Source organism: Bombyx mori, chromosome 8, assembly GCF_030269925.1.
Source record: "Bombyx mori chromosome 8, ASM3026992v2".
Lineage (NCBI taxonomy): Eukaryota > Metazoa > Arthropoda > Insecta > Lepidoptera > Bombycidae > Bombyx > Bombyx mori.
Window position 1 is genome coordinate 11,306,833 of NC_085114.1, and position 17,275 is coordinate 11,324,107.

A 17,275-nucleotide genomic window follows, 5' to 3' on the forward strand; every position below is an offset into this window, starting at 1 on the left:
GGATGACAAAGAGCCTCATGCAGCGAGAAAAGTTTTGCAGTACGTGTTTCTACAGTGGTACAAACTCGGGATAGTGCATCAGCAGCATAGTTTTCTTTCCCCGGTCTGTATATAATATCGTATTTGAAAGCAGCAAGTTCCAGTCGCCATCTTTGAATCTTTTCATTCTTTATCTTACTTGAATGTTTCATATTAAACATAAAAGAAACCGAGCGTTGGTCAGTTACCAACTTAAAGTGTCTACCAATAAGGAAATGTCTCTATTTCTTCAATGATTCCACAATGGCGTACGCTTCTTTTTCAATGGCGGAATGGTTTTGTTCGCTTGAATTCAAAGTTCTTGAGAAAAACGCCACTGGTCTAGAATTTTGCGTAAGTACTGCTGCAATGGAATGATCGGAAGCGTCAGTTTCCACTGTAAAAGGTATATTTTCATCAATTGCATGTATAGAAGACTTTGCGATATCATTTTTCAAGCCTTCGAAACATTTAATTTGCTCGCTTGTGAGTGGAAAAATCGTCGTATTAGCAAGTGAGTGGATCCGTTCAGAAAATTTTGGAATCCACTTAGAATAATGTGCGAACATGCCGAGTGTCCTTCTTAAGGTCGGTAAATCGCTTGGTGGAGGTAAATTAATCAGTGGCTTGAGTCGCTCATTGTCAGGTTTAATTATGTGGTTTTGAATATTATAGCCTAGAATATTAATTGACTTTTGAGAAAATTTGCATTTTTGTATACTCAGTGTTAAACCGTATTTCTTTGCGGCATTCATAAAACTTTCTAAGTTATGATCGTGTTCTTCAAGAGTACGGCCAGAAATAGTTAGTAGACGTCATGGCCGATAATTATATCAGCACAAAAATTTTTCACGATAAGAAGATTCACATTATCATATCTATGATTTCCGATTTTCAAGGTTTGCCAAGTTTGACCTTCTACTTGTGAAGTATAATTAAGAGAGGCCATAGAAATAGTCTGATTACAGGATTTTCTTTTTAACCCGCATAGTCTTGCAAAGTTGTCATTTATAAAACTGATGGAGCTGCCGGTGTCGAGAAGTGCTTCTGCTCTTATTCCCTGAATATAAGCGGGTACAGTAGCTTTACGTAATGAAGAAGGTGACGCTGCTGTGATACAAGCGGAAAGATCTTCAGTACCTACTACCACAGAATTTGTAGATTTAGAAGAGCTTCTACAAACAGTGGCAAAGTGCCCCTTCTTGTTGCAGAGCTGACAAGTCTTTTCAAATGCAGGGCAGTTCTTACGAGGATGTATTTGACCCCCACAAAAGAAACATTTTTGTCGTCGAGGAGTATTAACAGAAGAGCAGGTCTCGTTGTGCAGAGTTTGTGATTTCGAAGAGACTAATGTTGGTTCTTTTGGAGGAACAGCATTTAAAGAGACAGTATTGAAGTTTTGAGAGTTGATCTCTGCAGTTTCTAGAGAGAGTGCTTGGTTGTAAGCTTGATCAAGTGTTAAAGTTAAGTTTTCTAAAAGCCTTTGTCTGATTTTATGCGCTGATATACCGGATATGAAAGCATCACGTACGTTATCGTTTTTGTTTGTTTCTGCATCAACAGCCACAAAATCACAATCTTTAGAAAGTAGTTTCAAAGCTTGTAAATATGTGTCAATACTTTCTTCTGGACGTTGTTTCCTTGTTGCTAACATGTGTCTAGCAAAAATCAGATTTTTTGGTTTTACATACAGTTTTTGCAGTATAGTGATCGCTTCTTCGTAGTTCGTAGCTTCGCTTATATATGTGTAGATATTTGGTGATATATGGTTTACCAAAAGTTGAAACTTTATGCTGTCCCATTTTTCTGGCGGACGAACCGACTGTGCATCTGTTTCTGAAACGGCCGGCTTCTGCACGAAAATGAAGTTTTCGAAGGTTTTACGCCAATGTATCCAAGCTCTCGTACTAGAGCTATCTGACGGGTCGATATCAAACCTTTCAGGGCGGAGATATCTATCCATTTTTTATTTATTTAGCTTATTAAATTGTAATAAGAGAAAACCTTTACTGAATATAAGGTTTTAATAAGCTAAAATTAACAGTAAAATTTGCTTTGATTACATTAGGTACATTGACAAATAACGAATAAAATAGATTGACAATGACGTCAACTTATGGCTAATAATTTCAACTAAGAAGTTTACATCATTCATGATGTTTTGTCTAGAACTTCTATTTAAAATTATCAATGCAGTGTTATTTTATTGTTTGGCAAATATTTATATTATCAGTTACGTGTTGTTTTCTATTTTTAGATATGCCTCGCGTGTATGTATCAAAGAGTGCAAATCCTTACAAGAGATATGATCCCTTAATATTAAAAACAGTAATAGAAGCCTATGAAATTAGGAATAAGTTTTTAGTTGTGTTGGAGTTTGTATATTAAATGTAATGGCAGGCAACACTTGACACTTGATTAGATTTCGAATATTGGAATTATTTTAAATGTTTTAAAAAACAGATCATTGTATTCTCGTAAGAAAATGTCAATTACTTCTCATCTAGACACGGCATGAAAAACATGTAATAGTTTTATAAAAAAATATAAAGATAAAAATTGTATAATGGTGTAAAAGTGTTAAAGCTATCTGCAATATAATTATAATGAAGCAGTTGTGTTTTTAAATAGCCCCTCATCACCTACAGAACCCAATCCCTTCAAATGTAACCATCCAACAGGTTATGGGCCCAGAACAAATTTAAAAGGTAATATTTATTATACTTTGCTGTTTAAAAGACGACAATATAACCGTGGAAACCAAACTGTTTATATACGAATATTCATAGCAACCAAACATGGATTCAATAAAAATAAAACCTTTCACAAATAAGGATAATTATAAAGCTTGGAGAAAGCTAATTAAATTATTGCTGGATACAAAGGGTATAAAAATAGACGATAAAAATGAGGAAAAATTGGAAAATAAGGGGAAATTTATAATATTTAGTTATATTGAAGAAAAATATTTACATTATGTAATTAATTTGGAAACAATTATAGAAATTTTTGAAAAATTAGATTTTATGTATGATTTTAATATACAAGGACAAGATATAAAACACGTAATGAATTTTTTCGAGATGCAATATTCGGGAAACATATTAGAAGATATAAATAAATTACAAAATATACAGTTTGAAATTACGAGTAAAGAGAATAAAATTTCAGAACAAACATTTATGCACAAAATTTTAAATTTATTGCCGGAAAAATTTAATACTTTCAAATCAATTTGGAACAATATAGACGTAGAAAAGAAAAATTTAGACGAATTAACCCGAAGAATTAAAAATGAATTGGAATTCATCAAAGAAGACTCTATCATAGAATCTCGAGAAATTTTAAAAGGAAACGAAAAGAGATGTTTCATCTGCAACAAACCAGGGCACATAGCAAGATTCTGTAAAAATAAAAAATGCGACCTCTGCGGCAAGTCGGGACATAGTACGGATGAGTGCTATAGAAACAAAATATGTACCAGGTGTAGTAAGAAAGGGCATATAAAGCAATTTTGTAGAACATATAATTCGGTAAGTGGTAATTCCAAATTTATTAAAATAAATGCTATATTTGATTCTGGAGCATCGTCACATATGTTTTCAAGTAAAGAATTCATAAATTTTACAGAAGACATAGAAGTAGAAATTAAATGCAATAGATAGTCTAGCCGTGGAAAAAGTACACATTATTGATACAAAAATATTTACAGTCGTTTTTTAATATCCTTTTGAGTCTCTTTTATAGTTTTGTTTTATTGTTGTTATAATAGATGTTAGGAATTTTACTTTATTATTTTGGTTTTAGTTCTTATATTAAAATGATTGAATGGTTAATAAGTAAAAGAAAGTGAGAAAATTTAATAAGTGAAAGATATTAAGATAATGAAAGGTTGTTATGGAAATGAAAAGTTATATTTGAGTTCGAGTGTTGAATAAAGCTATCTGAGGTTATTTGTTATGTTATGTTGTCGTTTGTGAGTGGAGATAAAGGAGTTAAAGGTAAAAGAGTCGAGTAGGAGTTAAAGGTAAAAGAGTCGAGTAGGAGTTAAAGGTAAAAGAGTCGAGTAGGAGTTAAAGGTAAAAGGAGTAGGAGTTAAAGGTAAAAGAGTCGAGTAGGAGTTAAAGGTAAAAGAGTCGAGTAGGAGTTAAAGGAAGGTTATAGAGGTTGAGAAGGCGTTTAAGGTTATTAAAGAGGTTGAGAAGGCGTTTAAGGTTATTAAAGAGGTTGAGAAGGCGTTTAAGGTTATTAAAGAGGTTGAGAAGGCGTTTAAGGTTATTAAAGAGGTTGAGAAGGCGTTTAAGGTTATTAAAGAGGTTGAGAAGGCGTTAAAAGTTTTAAATAAACTTGAAGAGTTTATGTAGGAAGTCGAGAAGGAGTTAGACTATTATAGTTAAGGTTTTATATAGTGAGTCAAGAGGGAAGTTAAGGTTGAATGGTAGTATGGTTGAATGAAAGTACATTTTTGATCGAATTGGAGTTGGAGAAGTAAGAAAGGATTAAAGGAAGCGACATTAAAGATGGTATTAAGTTTGAAAGGTTGAATGAATAGTTGTTGGTTGAATTGAGGGATTAAGTGGAAGTAACGGAATGTAAGTGGTTGTGAGGTTTTAAGGTATGTATGGAAAGTAATTCATTTATGAAGGTCAGGTTAGCGTTATTCTTTTTTGGTATTAAATTATAGACGGAGAAAAATGTGTGCAAGTGTTGAGGGGGTGTGTTGGAGTTTGTATATTAAATGTAATGGCAGGCAACACTTGACACTTGATTAGATTTCGAATATTGGAATTATTTTAAATGTTTTAAAAAACAGATCATTGTATTCTCGTAAGAAAATGTCAATTACTTCTCATCTAGACACGGCATGAAAAACATGTAATAGTTTTATAAAAAAATATAAAGATAAAAATTGTATAATGGTGTAAAAGTGTTAAAGCTATCTGCAATATAATTATAATGAAGCAGTTGTGTTTTTAAATAGCCCCTCATCACCTACAGAACCCAATCCCTTCAAATGTAACCATCCAACAAGTTGAAATAGCTAATCAATTTAACATAAGTAATTGGGTTTTGCATTGACATGTTATTAGAACAATGAAATCTCAAGATGGACAAAAATGTCTAAGTAATACATAATAAAATATATTAATATTTGTTAAGAGTGGGGATATCCACCTGATTAATCCATGGAATAACGGACACACCTAATCTCTTAACCCAGATATTTTTTAAGGTGGGTGGCGCATTGACGTTGTAGATGTCTATGGGCTCCAGTAAACACTTAACACCAGGTGGGCTGTGAGCTCGTCCACCCATATAAGCTATAATAAAAAAATTAAATATATTCATGTTTTGGTTATATATTTTTTATTTTTGTTGTCAATGCATTGTCGATTGCACCTATGATTGAGGTGACATCTGCCATGTACTTTTGTCAGTTTTTCAATGTTTTTTATTGATGACTAGTTGACCCGGCAGACTTCGTAGTGCCTCCCTCAATCGATAAATAAAAGACCTAAGCTTTTATATAAAATAAACTTAAAACAAACAAAAGGAATCCGTCCGACAGGGGTCCACATCAAAGGAAAAACAAAATTGCTATTTTTATTTAATACCGAGCATTTTCATATTTATCTACCTTTTAAACTTTCTCTGGACTTTCACAAATAATTCAAGACCAAAATTAGCCAAATCGGTCCAGCCGTTCCCGAGTTTTAGCGAGACTAACGAACAGCAATTCATTTATATATATATAGATAGATTACTTTGTTAGTGCAACTACATAAATTAATTAATTAAAACCAAGGAGTGCAGCCCTAGCAAATTTCTCTATTTACACTAATTTCGTCCCGAATAACCGCAATTTCTGGGTAAATAGGGATAACACCTATTTTTACTTTTTTTGCTTAAACTGGAATGCTAATTGCATAGCTTTAAATTGGATAACAAAGATGCCCCCAAGACTGAATCATTTTGATCCTGATATAGCATTTTAAATGTCAACAACTACCTTAAAATTTTTCATCAAGTTGGAATTTGTCCCGAATCACGCCGTTTTACCGGTATATAGGTCTGTCATATATAAACAGGAAGTTATTTTATACACTAGTACACATAATCCCGAAAAGCTACGTCCAAAGGCTTAATTTCATTTTGTCACATTTGTGCAATTTCACAGATACTAAAACGTTAATAAACAACCGTTATAACGTTATTTTATACGTACGGACGGATAGGTGAGTCACGTACTGAACATGAGAGAATTTGCTAACACAAGCCCTCGCAAGAACAGTGCTTTGCAGAATCTACCACAGGATCGGAATTGCGAGAAAGTCGGTGATCTGATCATCAGTATCTATGGATTAGTTCGCTCGTCGAACTCGTTTATTAAAACAAAAAGAACTGAGAGTGGATTCGGGAAATCCGACAAGACATGTGTTCGGACAACGGTGGCTCTGCGTTGGCCCGACGCATGTGTCGGATATGTAGGTAGTTAGCGGCGGCCACGATAAGGAGGGTCATGGATAAAGACATTAATGCTTATTCTGCATTAATACGATAGAATTGCCTAGTGCAAGCAATTTCAGAACGGTATACATCCATACATTAATATTGGAAGCGAAGGTGGTTTGTACCGCTTTCGCGTCGCAACCGTTTCGTCGGTATCATGAAATGATGCGTATACGTTGTCAGAGAAGAAACAGGAAACGATAAGGTACCTTTTATTGAGAAAAATGTACTTGCGGAATAGATTTTGTAGCTTTGCTACCTCATACATTCAGGAGAGTAACCTTCACAAGATGACCTCGAACATTCTGAGCACAGGACAAGGTCTGTCGAGTCCATTCGTTATATATGATATTAAATACGAAACATTAAAAAAATGTATATCACATTCATTAGTAGCGATGAGATCAATCAATTATTCAATACTCAACAGTTATACACATTTCAAGGGTATATTAAATTGAAACATTTATTATTAGACACTCATTCTAATTCATAGCTCGGTGCCAGTCGTGTCTTTATGTCGTAATCGTATTGTAGGTAACTATGCAAATCGGTAATGCAGTGATACATTTAAAGTCAACAAAACTTACTACAATGAATACAATTTCACCAACTACAAAACTGTTAAAAATCTTCGCACTAAATAGTAATATTGAGGAAATTGATCTAAAATGTTCTACTAAGCTCAGAATAACCATGACCGCTTTTGTTCTTTGTTCATTAATTTTTTACAGTTTGTATTACAAATTCATCTATGTATTTGACTACGTTAATATTTCAATTAAAATTACGGATTGCGTTCAAATGGTGTATGACTTTTGTCAATATATTGTCGACCTGTATTTTGTTACGAATTATGGAAGAAACATTAGCTCGGAATATTTTCAACAATACAAAATTATTGATAAAATACTTGAGGTTGTATGTTATGAGATTATCAAGCACAGAATAGTGAAATTGTTATGGGTATTTATGTGCATTTGGTTTTCAAGTTCATGTTTTGACTTCATAGCTTGGTTTCTGAACTATGGATGGATCACGCCTCTAGTGTATTCAGTAGCCTACATTTTCTTACTCATTAAAATACTGACCACATTGGACCTATCAGCGCATATAATGAATGTGGAAATTAGACTGAAGATGATTGCTGATTTAATACATCATTATTATATGAGCTGTGAGGATAACTTTCAAGCCGAAGAGACTTTGTGTCATAAGAACTGGTTGAATTCTAAAGAGCGTGCAAAATACTATGAACTACAGTTCAGAATTCACGCTCTGAAACAGCTTTCTTGTAATAATAATGAAATAAAATTGCTAAGCCGTTGCTATTTAATGCTTACGGAGCAAGTCGAGATCATTAATAGAATGTATGGTTTCCGTGTGAGTATTTCATTTCTTTTTCTTTGAAACTGCTTTCTTATGGCGCGTTTCGGAAAACAGATCATGGTATTTTTTTCACGCGTGACGTAATATATACGTTACTTTCACATAATATACCTTATTTATAAATTTCCGCATTATAAGGCTCCAAGCTTCGATTGTCCCATATCGTCTTTTCGCATTAAAAGTGTACAATTTCCAAAAATATTCGAAATTTATTTAATATGTGGAATCATTTGGTATCACCAGTATTTTTCTCATAAATAAGTACTGTCAAAAGAGCGTACTTTAGTTAACTGGTACAAAATAAAAAATAAATGTTGCAAAGATGATCAATATTAAAAATATCACATGTTTTAAACCTTTAAAACACTCTCCTGTAAAATTAGTAAGTTTTGAGATTATACAGTTTTAATGCGAGAAGACGATATGTTAATGACACTTTTAATACACAAATAAGTACATCCAGAGGTCGAATATTAAATAAAGTGAACAAAGCTGACTTACGCGGGCCGGAAATAAAATCCGGAACCGTGGTGCAGCCGTCACAATCGCTATTAGCAATGGGACCAATGAAGCGATCGATCTCTGTTCAGAGTAGTATCATACTTACCTAACTGAAACGTACCTAATTGAAAACAGAACAGTTCAAGTCTTGGATGCTTTTCGAAAATTAGCTTCCACGATGAAGTAAAAACATCTTGTAATCAAAATCAAGCTAGTAAAAATTGTAATTTGCGGAATTACTTTTGGTACGGAGTCTTGTGAGCCTGCACGAGTAAGCCTCTTTCTATTTCTGGCGCAAAGCAGTAATGCATTGGAGTTTTGAGGGTGAGGTAACGATTGTCTTATACTAGAACTGAAACTTAGAACTAATATCTCGGCTCGGCCAGTAAATTAACCCACAGACACAGCCCACCGGAGCTTCTCACCGGATCTTCTCAGTGGTTCGCGTTTCCGATCCGGTGATAGATTCTTCGTAGCATGCCTCTTGCTAGGGTTCGTGTTAGTAACATCGTCAGGTTTGAGCCCCGTGAGCTCACCTACTAGCCCGGCGATGCTGACATGGTTTCTCTAGATCATCAGCTTAGGTAGGAAAAAAAAAACTAAGGATTTTATTTATTTTTTTCAGATACTTCTAAATAGTTTGAGTTTACTCATTGATATGGTTAGATTTACAAATATATCAGTCCGAATCATGATTGGGTCCCAGGTATGTATCATGAAAAAACTTATTTTTATCAAATTGTCGAAGGAGCTTATTTATTTAGGTATAATTATTTACGCTCTACACCGTAAACTGTCTACCGGATTAAGGTGCGTCCATGGAGTTAATAAGTGGGTGCGTCTGCGTCGAATCCCTTTGAATATATTTTTAATAGGATTTTATGACCTAGTAACTAAGACCTAACTAAGTCATGTCTTATTTTAATTTTATGAAAAATGATAATATGGAGTGAAATTAAATGAAATGAAGATGATTAATTTGGGACATCAATCAACTGGGATGAAATTAAATGAAATGAGATGCGATGATATGGGATGAAATACATAATCTCAGTAAGATAGTGGTCATTTACTGAGATCTTTTCGGTGGACTTTTTTGAGTATCCCGAGAAGTTACGTCCAGCGGTTTTGTTTCATTTTCCCACATTTGTGCACTTTCACAGATATTAAACAGTTAATAAACCACCGTTATTACACATTTAAACCTAAAGAAACACTAAATAGACATAATAAAACAAATCACACAACTTCACTCCTCGCGTTCCCGCCAAAAAGTCTCTCCCTTTGAATAGTGAGATGCCCATAGAACACTGTAAGGCCAAAGGAATAATTTAACCACAGAACTATATAATGGCCGTTTTCCAATTACTAATACAGGTAATACAAACGAATACAGGTAGTTTTCCAATTAAAGAGCATAATGCGACTCAGTGACGCACAATGCCGAATTATGCTGAAGCTTAGTTGAGCATTATGCCGCATAATGCGCTCTTGTGCTGTAATTGGAAAACGGCCAATATAACTATAGACCCAGAACTCAGAAATTTAATTAAAAAGTGTGAAAATAATATGATTTATTCGATAAAAAAATAAATCCGACTGCGTTTAAAATACGAATCATGCAACGGAAAGTTGTACATTTTTACATTCTATAATACCAATATATTTTTTTGCTTGATGGGTGAACGAATTCACAATCGACCTGCTTTTAAGCGGTTCCGGAGTCTACTGACATCAACAATGTACTCATAAATGCCGCCATCTATCTTGAGACACGAGTTCTAAATATCAGTTTTATAGTACGGCGACTTTCCCACCCTTCAAACAGAAACGCAACAGTGGTAGGCACTTGGGTGGGCTCACAAGATGCCCTATCATCAGTTAGTATTTTAATGCAATATATATCATACTTTAGGTACAATCAAAATAAAAGAAAATGTTTAAATTTATACATTAAGCAATGGTATAGTAAACCAGTAGGTACAAATTTAAAATAAATAAACTATTGAAAGTACACGATATACATTGACAATACTCGTGTAAAATGTAAAAGATAATTGTTTCCCGATATGTTGAGGCATTATCATTATATTTTCTTCTTCTTTTTCCAAGCGTTTTCCCGGTTTAGTGCCCGATTCCGCGTTCCTACTTAAACTCTCCCACTTTGCCCGTTTTTCGGTATTATATTTACTGTATGAAATTTTCCGGATCAACACAGATGTAGGTATGTAAAATATGCATCCTAATTATTTATTTTTTTATATTTGCAGAACTTAGCTTATAACTGTGGTTACTTCCCGGCTGTTTCGAGTATATTCCGGCTACTAACATGTGGTGCGGTCATAATTAACTTAGTGAGTCACTGTGAACGGGTCTACTATCAAAGAACTAGGATCTGCAACGTCATAGATCATATGATCGTGAATAAAAATCTCAGTAAGCACAAAACACATAATTACATCAATCAAGATTTATTAAAACTGTGAGACTTTATTTGAATTTTTGTACTTTTGATGATGTACGAGCGTTTTAAAGTTTAGGCTACTACGAAATTGTCAACACATATTTACACACAACAAATTAAAAACAAAAAAAACAAAAACAATAATGGAGATATTTTGGTTCGATACTTAGTTTTATTATTCCTAATTATGCATACTACCATTAGAATAATTATATGAATTAAAATGGGTCATTAACTAGTTATATTTCATACAGAATGAAAGTTTTAATAACAGGTTACACCCGACACTAAAGAGATGATAGTATACAGTACATAACTTTAATAATACATCAATGTTTTTAGAAAATTTGAGCAAAAAATTTAATGAATGAATGCAATTTAGGATAGGTAAGTTTTAGCCATTTGTCATTCCATTTTGCGATCCAATCTAATTAGAAGACGGCTGCAAATCCGTACCTACCATCTAATTAGAAGACGGCTGCAATTCCGTACCTACCCTTATTATAGACACCGTATGTCTGACGTTTTTTAATAATAAGTATATTTGCGATCATTTATGGTTATGGAAAACATTTTATCGAATGTGTTTTTTTATATTTTATAGAGGTGGAAATCGCTAACACCCACTTGTTCTCGTTTTCCTGATTGGTTCCAATAGACTCGGTCTTTTTATAATTGTATTCTTTACAGGTCGAGAATCAACAGAGGCATTACAGGAATTCCGAAACTTAGTTCAAAATCATCCGATCGAGTTCAACATGGCGAATTTCTTTCAACTAAACTATTCGTTACTCGTGTCTATAGCATCAGTGGTAGTCACATATACAATAATATTATTACAAAGCGTTAACTGAAAAAAATGCTGATATGGTGATAGCCCTGAGAGGCTATATCAGCGTTTCCCTAGCGTGTAGGTGAGCTCTCGGGGCTCAAACCTGAGGTGTTGCTAAGACCGGACCTAGCAAAAGCAGTGCTTCGCAGAATCTACCATCGGATCGGAAACGCGACCCACTGAGAATGTCCGGCGAGAAATTCAGTGGGCTGTGTCTTTGGGTTAATTACTCGGCGAGCCCTTCGTCGCAAGCGATGGGTTCGACGAAGACGGTGACCGGTGCTTAAGGTACCTAAAAGCACCGTTAATGGATCGGAATGATCCGTAATGACGTGTTTAGGGCGAGGGAGGGGCTAAGGGCTTACCCCCTTCTTTTTTTTTCAGTAATGGGGCCGAAACTCCTACGAGGTAGCGCGCGGGATATGTGGGACTTGACGATCTGCAGGTGTTGGGAGCAGACCGCGGGCCCAAAGAATTTTAGGGCCCTACCGCACTAAACAACTCCCCTGCACTCTTACATCTGACGTCCGATCTCCGTCCGAAGTCAAAACCCGGTCAGAGTAGGGTTGTTCCCGCGGTCAGCGGTCAACACTACAACCAGACACACGGCGCCACCCCGAGGACGCTAGACCGACGGGTCGTCGAGGCGATAGTCGACGACCAACGACGCCATTAATCCTCGGGCGATGCCGCCGGTGTTCCGGGATACCCCGCTGGGCCAGAACCAGCCTGCCGGGATGGAACGCGACATACCGCCGACGGGGTTGCTCTTCCACAATATATTCGGCGAATGCGAAGGGCTTACTCTATCCCCACCCCGGGGAGCCTCATGGTTATGTACGGTTAATGTTTTGACGGTAATTTTTTTATTGCTCTTGTAGGCAGACGAGCATACGACCTACCTGATAGTCAGTGGTTACCGTTGCCCATGGACTTCAGCAATGCCAGGGGCAGAGCTAAGCCGCTGCCTACCGTTAAGTACACTCCACAAGCCTCGTTTGAAGAATGACATGTCATAGCGCTCGGGAAACACCGTGGAGGGGAGCTCATTCCAAGGCCGGATGGTACGTAGCAAAAAATATCTCTGGAAACGCACTGTGGATGAACGCTGTGGCTCCAGGTAGTATGGATAAACTCTACTCCGGTGGCGGGTAGTGCGATGGTAAAAATGAAATAATGGAATCATCTCAAACAATTCCTCAGAGCACTCCCCATGGAACATACGGTGCGGTACAAAACACAGAGAGAAGCGAAGTCCCTCCGCAGACCCAGAGGTTCCAAAGGTTAGTTAAAGTAGTGTTAAAATTTCCATTATGGTCCATTAATTTTTGAGTTCAGGAGGGACAGGTGTAAGGACTTACTCCCTGCACCATGAAAACCCGCAAAACCCCATGGTTAAGATATCCATGGTTAATGTTTTATATTAAAATAGCATTACTTAGTCTCTCGAAGAGAGCTTCCCTCTGCGCCCTCAGTTTGAATCCGTTTTATCTCCGGCGTTGCGGGAAGAACTGCCCTTCCGCGCCGAAGCACGGTCACTAATGCTCCACTCCGCAGCTTGGGCTTGATGGTTGCCTCTGGCGACCATGGGTCTCGCCGGGACGCCTCCCTGGGACCTGGAAGCGGAGGCGCTTGCTGCGGATTACGCGTGGCGATGTGATCTCCGCTCCAGGGGGGAGCCGCGTCCCGGCGCGGCGGAAGTTCGAGCGCGGAAGCTTCAATCTCGGCGTGCCGTGCTCGAGGCGTGGTCTCGCCGCCTGGCGGACCCCGCCTACGGGCGACGGACCGTCGAGGCGATCCGCCCGGTCCTCTCGAACTGGGTGAATCGCGACCGAGGACGTCTCACCTTCCGAGCGACGCAGGTGCTCACGGGACACGGCTGTTTCGGTCGCTACCTGCACCTCGTCGCCCGGAGGGAGCCGACGCTGAAGTGCCACCATTGCAGTGGCTGCAACGAGGACACGGCGGAGCACACGCTCGCGTGCTGCCCCGCTTTCGCGGAGCAGCGCCGCGTCCTCGTTGCAAAAATAGGACCGGACTTGTCGCTTCCGACCGTCGTGGCTGCGATGCTCGGCAGCGATGAGTCCTGGCAGGCGATGCTCGACGTCTGCGAGTCCACCATCTCGCAGAAGGAGGCGGCGGAACGGGAGAGGGAGAACTCTTCCTCCCTCTCGGCGCCGTGCCGCCGCCGTCGAGCCGGGGGTCGGAGGAGGGCGTTTGTCCAGCTCCGGCCCCTATGAGGAGGCAGTCTCCTCCCGGTGATGGTCACGGGGCGACCTAAGGGGGCTGAGACTGCGCCGCACGCTACCGTCACTCTAGCGCGCTGGCACCAGGAGGACGGGACGACGCGTCGGCGGCTGCGGACTGCGATGCGGTCCGCATTTTCGTCGTCGCTGTCGTCGCCGAACATACTGTGGAAGAGCAACCCGGTCGGCGGTGTATCGCGTTCCGACCTGGCAGGCTGGTTCTGGCCCAGCGGGGTATCCCGGAACACCAGCGGCATCGCCCGGGCGGCCTGAAGGGCCGCCGTACCGCGGAGACTGACGTCGTTGGTCGTCGACTATCGCCTCGACGACCCGTCGGTCGGGCGTCCTCGGGGTGGCGCCGCGTGTCTGGTTGTAGTGTTGACCGCGGGAACCCCCCTACTCTGACCGGGTTTTGACCCCGGACGGAGATCGGACGCCGGGTGTAAGAGTGCAGGGGAGTCGTTTAGTGGGTGGGCCCTAAATTCCTTGGGCCCGCGGTCTGCTCTCAACACCTGCAGATCGTTGAGTCTCACATACCCCGCGCGCCCCCTAGGCGCGGGGACCTCGTAGGAGGTTCGGCCCTCGGCCCGGAAAAAAAAAAAAATGGCGACCATGGGTGCATTGATTGATAGAAATAAAAAATGTTAAAAAAAATCTGTCTAATATGAAACAGAACTTTCGCAGGTAAAGATATTTATATATTTCATATGATTTAAATTACTTTTTTTCGGATACCATAGCAATACTTGGAGTCGAGGAGTGTCTTTGGATCTACTCCAAAGACACTCCTCGACTGAGATCATCGAATGAAACCATGTCAATAGGTTAGACTCTAGAGTGACAAAGTTTTAATGCCATATTCTGCTCACCACTTTTAATATTCAATCTGGTACACAAATTTAAAAATCTACAGAATTAAGTAGAAACTTGCACTGTTCAATATGGAGTAGGAAAGAAATTTATGTTGTTTAACAAACATTTTGTTTCAGAAGTGTGTATTTAATAAAGCTTGTAGGTAATATAAATATTAGTTGTTAAATTGAGAAATAAATGGTTTATAAAGCATAAGGTCTCATATTGAGTACGGTTCCCATCTCTGGGCTGTGGGTTCTCAAATATTATCACTCACATTACACTTTAGACAGATTGGGGCGATGTGATTCTCAATAATCCCATTCTCATGGATCATTTCTAATCGTTGAGAATTGTTTGAGATGATAAAAAACCATTATCCATTACCAGAGGTGTTATGCCATCTGTCTTGATAATGAACGCTTCTCCATTATGATTTCTGAGCATTGTGATATGTCTTTCTTTAAATTAAGTTTGAACGTTTAAGGTAAGCTGTGGCTTAAATCTGCTCCTGACATTGCTGATACTAAAATTACTACATAGACATCTCATGCCTATGCATCATAATGCCCAGAGACAATCATATTTTAAATAAATGTCTTTGTTTGTTTGTACTTCTTTCACTCAATAATTAATTCATAAAATTGTTATAGTAGATTATGACATGGGCCATTTTTTTATTCAGGATAAATGCCACCAGTTTCATTCTTATTCTTAAATCACACTTTGAGATCAGAGTATCAGAGAGTTAATTACTATTTCAACTAATGTTTTGCTGAATGTTTTTTTGGAATGTTGGTTTCATAGATTGTTTGCATATTTCTTCTCATGTTCAATAAGCCATTCTTTACGATTGATTCCACTATTAAATCCACCTTTAGAAGATAAACTAATTAATCTATGACATGGAGTAACTATAAGATGTGTATTGGCACCACAGGCTGAACCTACTGCTCTAGCATGGGTTGTTGGTCGTCCCAATGCCTTAGTAATGTCACTATATGTATAAGTGGAGCCAAAGGGAATTTCTTGTAATTTCATCCAGACATTCTGTTAAACAATTTAAAAAAATTAATACTGCTATTTATAAGAAAAGTATTGGTGGTGTCTATTTTTATAGGGAGTGACATGATTTTGTCTCTAGGGTTACTCAAGTATATGAGCCACAGAGGGAAGGTAAAATATCTTCAGTTTATGCACAAATACACAAATTACCAATAAAAATGCTATCAGTCTTTTCTTTTCGAGTTTGTTTGTAGGAAGCAAGAAGCATTTTTATTTTATTTGTTTGCTATAAATAAGCTTAAAGACAAGTGTTCTTCACAACCAATAAATGTCATATTTTCTTTTGAAATTTATGTTATGCTTTGGAAATTTTTTTTCACTCTTCTGTCCTCTTACCTCCAAACACAGTCCGCATTAATATTTTAATGAGATTTAGATATGACCTATAGACATTAGTACTGAACCTTTGATTATATACACGTATATATTTTTATTATACACACGATATATACACGATTATATACGTGTATATAATCAAAGTACTGAACATACTGAATCTTGTTTATGTTGTATGATGGTTGTCCCATCCTCCAGACCGAAACGCAATAGTCAGGATGGTGGTGCGTACATGGGGCCTCATATTATGACACTAGTTTACCTATTAATATAAATATTCCTTAATACCTTTTGAAAGTCAGAACCAAGAGTTTTCAGCGGTACAGAGAATTTCTTTAGATTTCCATTGAAATAACATAACAGTTCTTCTTTCAATGTGTTTAAAATTTTGTTTTCTTCGTGAACAAAACGGCAAGATAACTCTTTAGCCAATACTTTAAATTTATTTTCAAATTGTTTTGTATCTTCAAAACATACGATATACAGGTAATCATTGTCAGCTGCAGCTATGATCGTCCCTATTGGTGATATAATAATTGAAATATTAACTATAACTTTTGCGTTATTTGAACTTAAAGCAGATATTTTTGAAAAAATCATTTTATCAGTCAACACGGTTAATTGCATAGATCATATTATATCTCGAATATATTAAGTGTGTAATCTATGGCATAGATAATGGAGATAGGTACATACCGTACCTAATATCGGCTTACTGAATTTGGCCTCCCTTTTTTGGATTTTCGGTTTATTTTTATTTTTATTTATTTGATCGTCGTTTGTTCGTTAATGTTCGAATGTAAAAATTGTTTGTTCGTCTTTTATTTATTTAAAACTAGCGACCTGCCCTCGCTTCGCTTCGGAAACTGTAATTTATTATTGATTTCTCGACAATTTAATGGATGCTATTAAACATATAAACCTTCCTCTTCAACCACTATCTATTAAAAAAAACCGCATCTAATCCGTTGCGTAGTTTTAAAGATTTAAGCATACATAGGGATAGACAGATATAGGGACAGAGAAAGCTACTTTGTTGTATACTATGTAGTGAATAATTAA

General features: G+C 37.5%; 2 protein-coding genes across 8 annotated transcripts; one reads left to right on the forward strand and one right to left on the reverse strand.

Annotated features, from left to right (window-relative positions):
* Positions 1-230: 230 nt before the first annotated feature.
* On the forward strand, positions 231-15,028 carry LOC105842431 (gustatory receptor 63). 7 transcript variants are annotated; one of them, XM_062669776.1, is made up of 5 exons: positions 231-372; positions 2,276-3,551; positions 9,044-9,124; positions 10,689-10,900; positions 11,573-15,028. In XM_062669776.1, exons 2-5 carry the CDS (start codon positions 2,817-2,819, stop codon positions 11,730-11,732), a joined length of 1,188 nt encoding a protein of 395 aa, XP_062525760.1. In that variant the 5' UTR covers positions 231-372; positions 2,276-2,816; the 3' UTR covers positions 11,733-15,028. The 7 variants fall into 7 exon arrangements, with proteins under 7 accessions (XP_062525760.1, XP_062525763.1, XP_062525759.1 ...); XM_062669779.1 differs by lacking the exon at positions 231-372 and having other exon boundaries at positions 810-2,726; positions 3,190-3,551; XM_062669775.1 differs by lacking the exon at positions 231-372 and adding an exon at positions 810-2,086.
* LOC119628847 (methylated-DNA--protein-cysteine methyltransferase) lies at positions 14,939-16,859 on the reverse strand. Its single transcript, XM_038012643.2, has 2 exons — positions 16,502-16,859; positions 14,939-15,862 (listed from the first exon to the last, which is right to left on the reverse strand). The coding sequence occupies exons 1-2, from the start codon at positions 16,838-16,840 to the stop codon at positions 15,614-15,616; spliced, it is 588 nt and encodes a 195-aa protein (XP_037868571.1). The 5' UTR covers positions 16,841-16,859; the 3' UTR covers positions 14,939-15,613.
* Positions 16,860-17,275: the final 416 nt, after the last annotated feature.

Excerpts from the sequence above, each read along its gene's own strand:
- LOC105842431 (XM_062669773.1), top strand. The coding sequence starts at position 7,072 with ATGCAAATCGGTAATGCAGTGATACATTTAAAGTCAACAAAACTTACT. Across the intron at positions 7,912-9,043 it reads ATAGAATGTATGGTTTCCGT|ATACTTCTAAATAGTTTGAG; the intron begins GTGAGTATTTCA and ends TATTTTTTTCAG. Across the intron at positions 10,901-11,572 it reads AATCAAGATTTATTAAAACT|GTCGAGAATCAACAGAGGCA; the intron begins GTGAGACTTTAT and ends TATTCTTTACAG.
- LOC119628847 (XM_038012643.2), bottom strand. The coding sequence starts at position 16,840 with ATGCAATTAACCGTGTTGACTGATAAAATGATTTTTTCAAAAATATCT. Across the intron at positions 15,863-16,501 it reads TTGGTTCTGACTTTCAAAAG|AATGTCTGGATGAAATTACA; the intron begins GTATTAAGGAAT and ends ATTGTTTAACAG.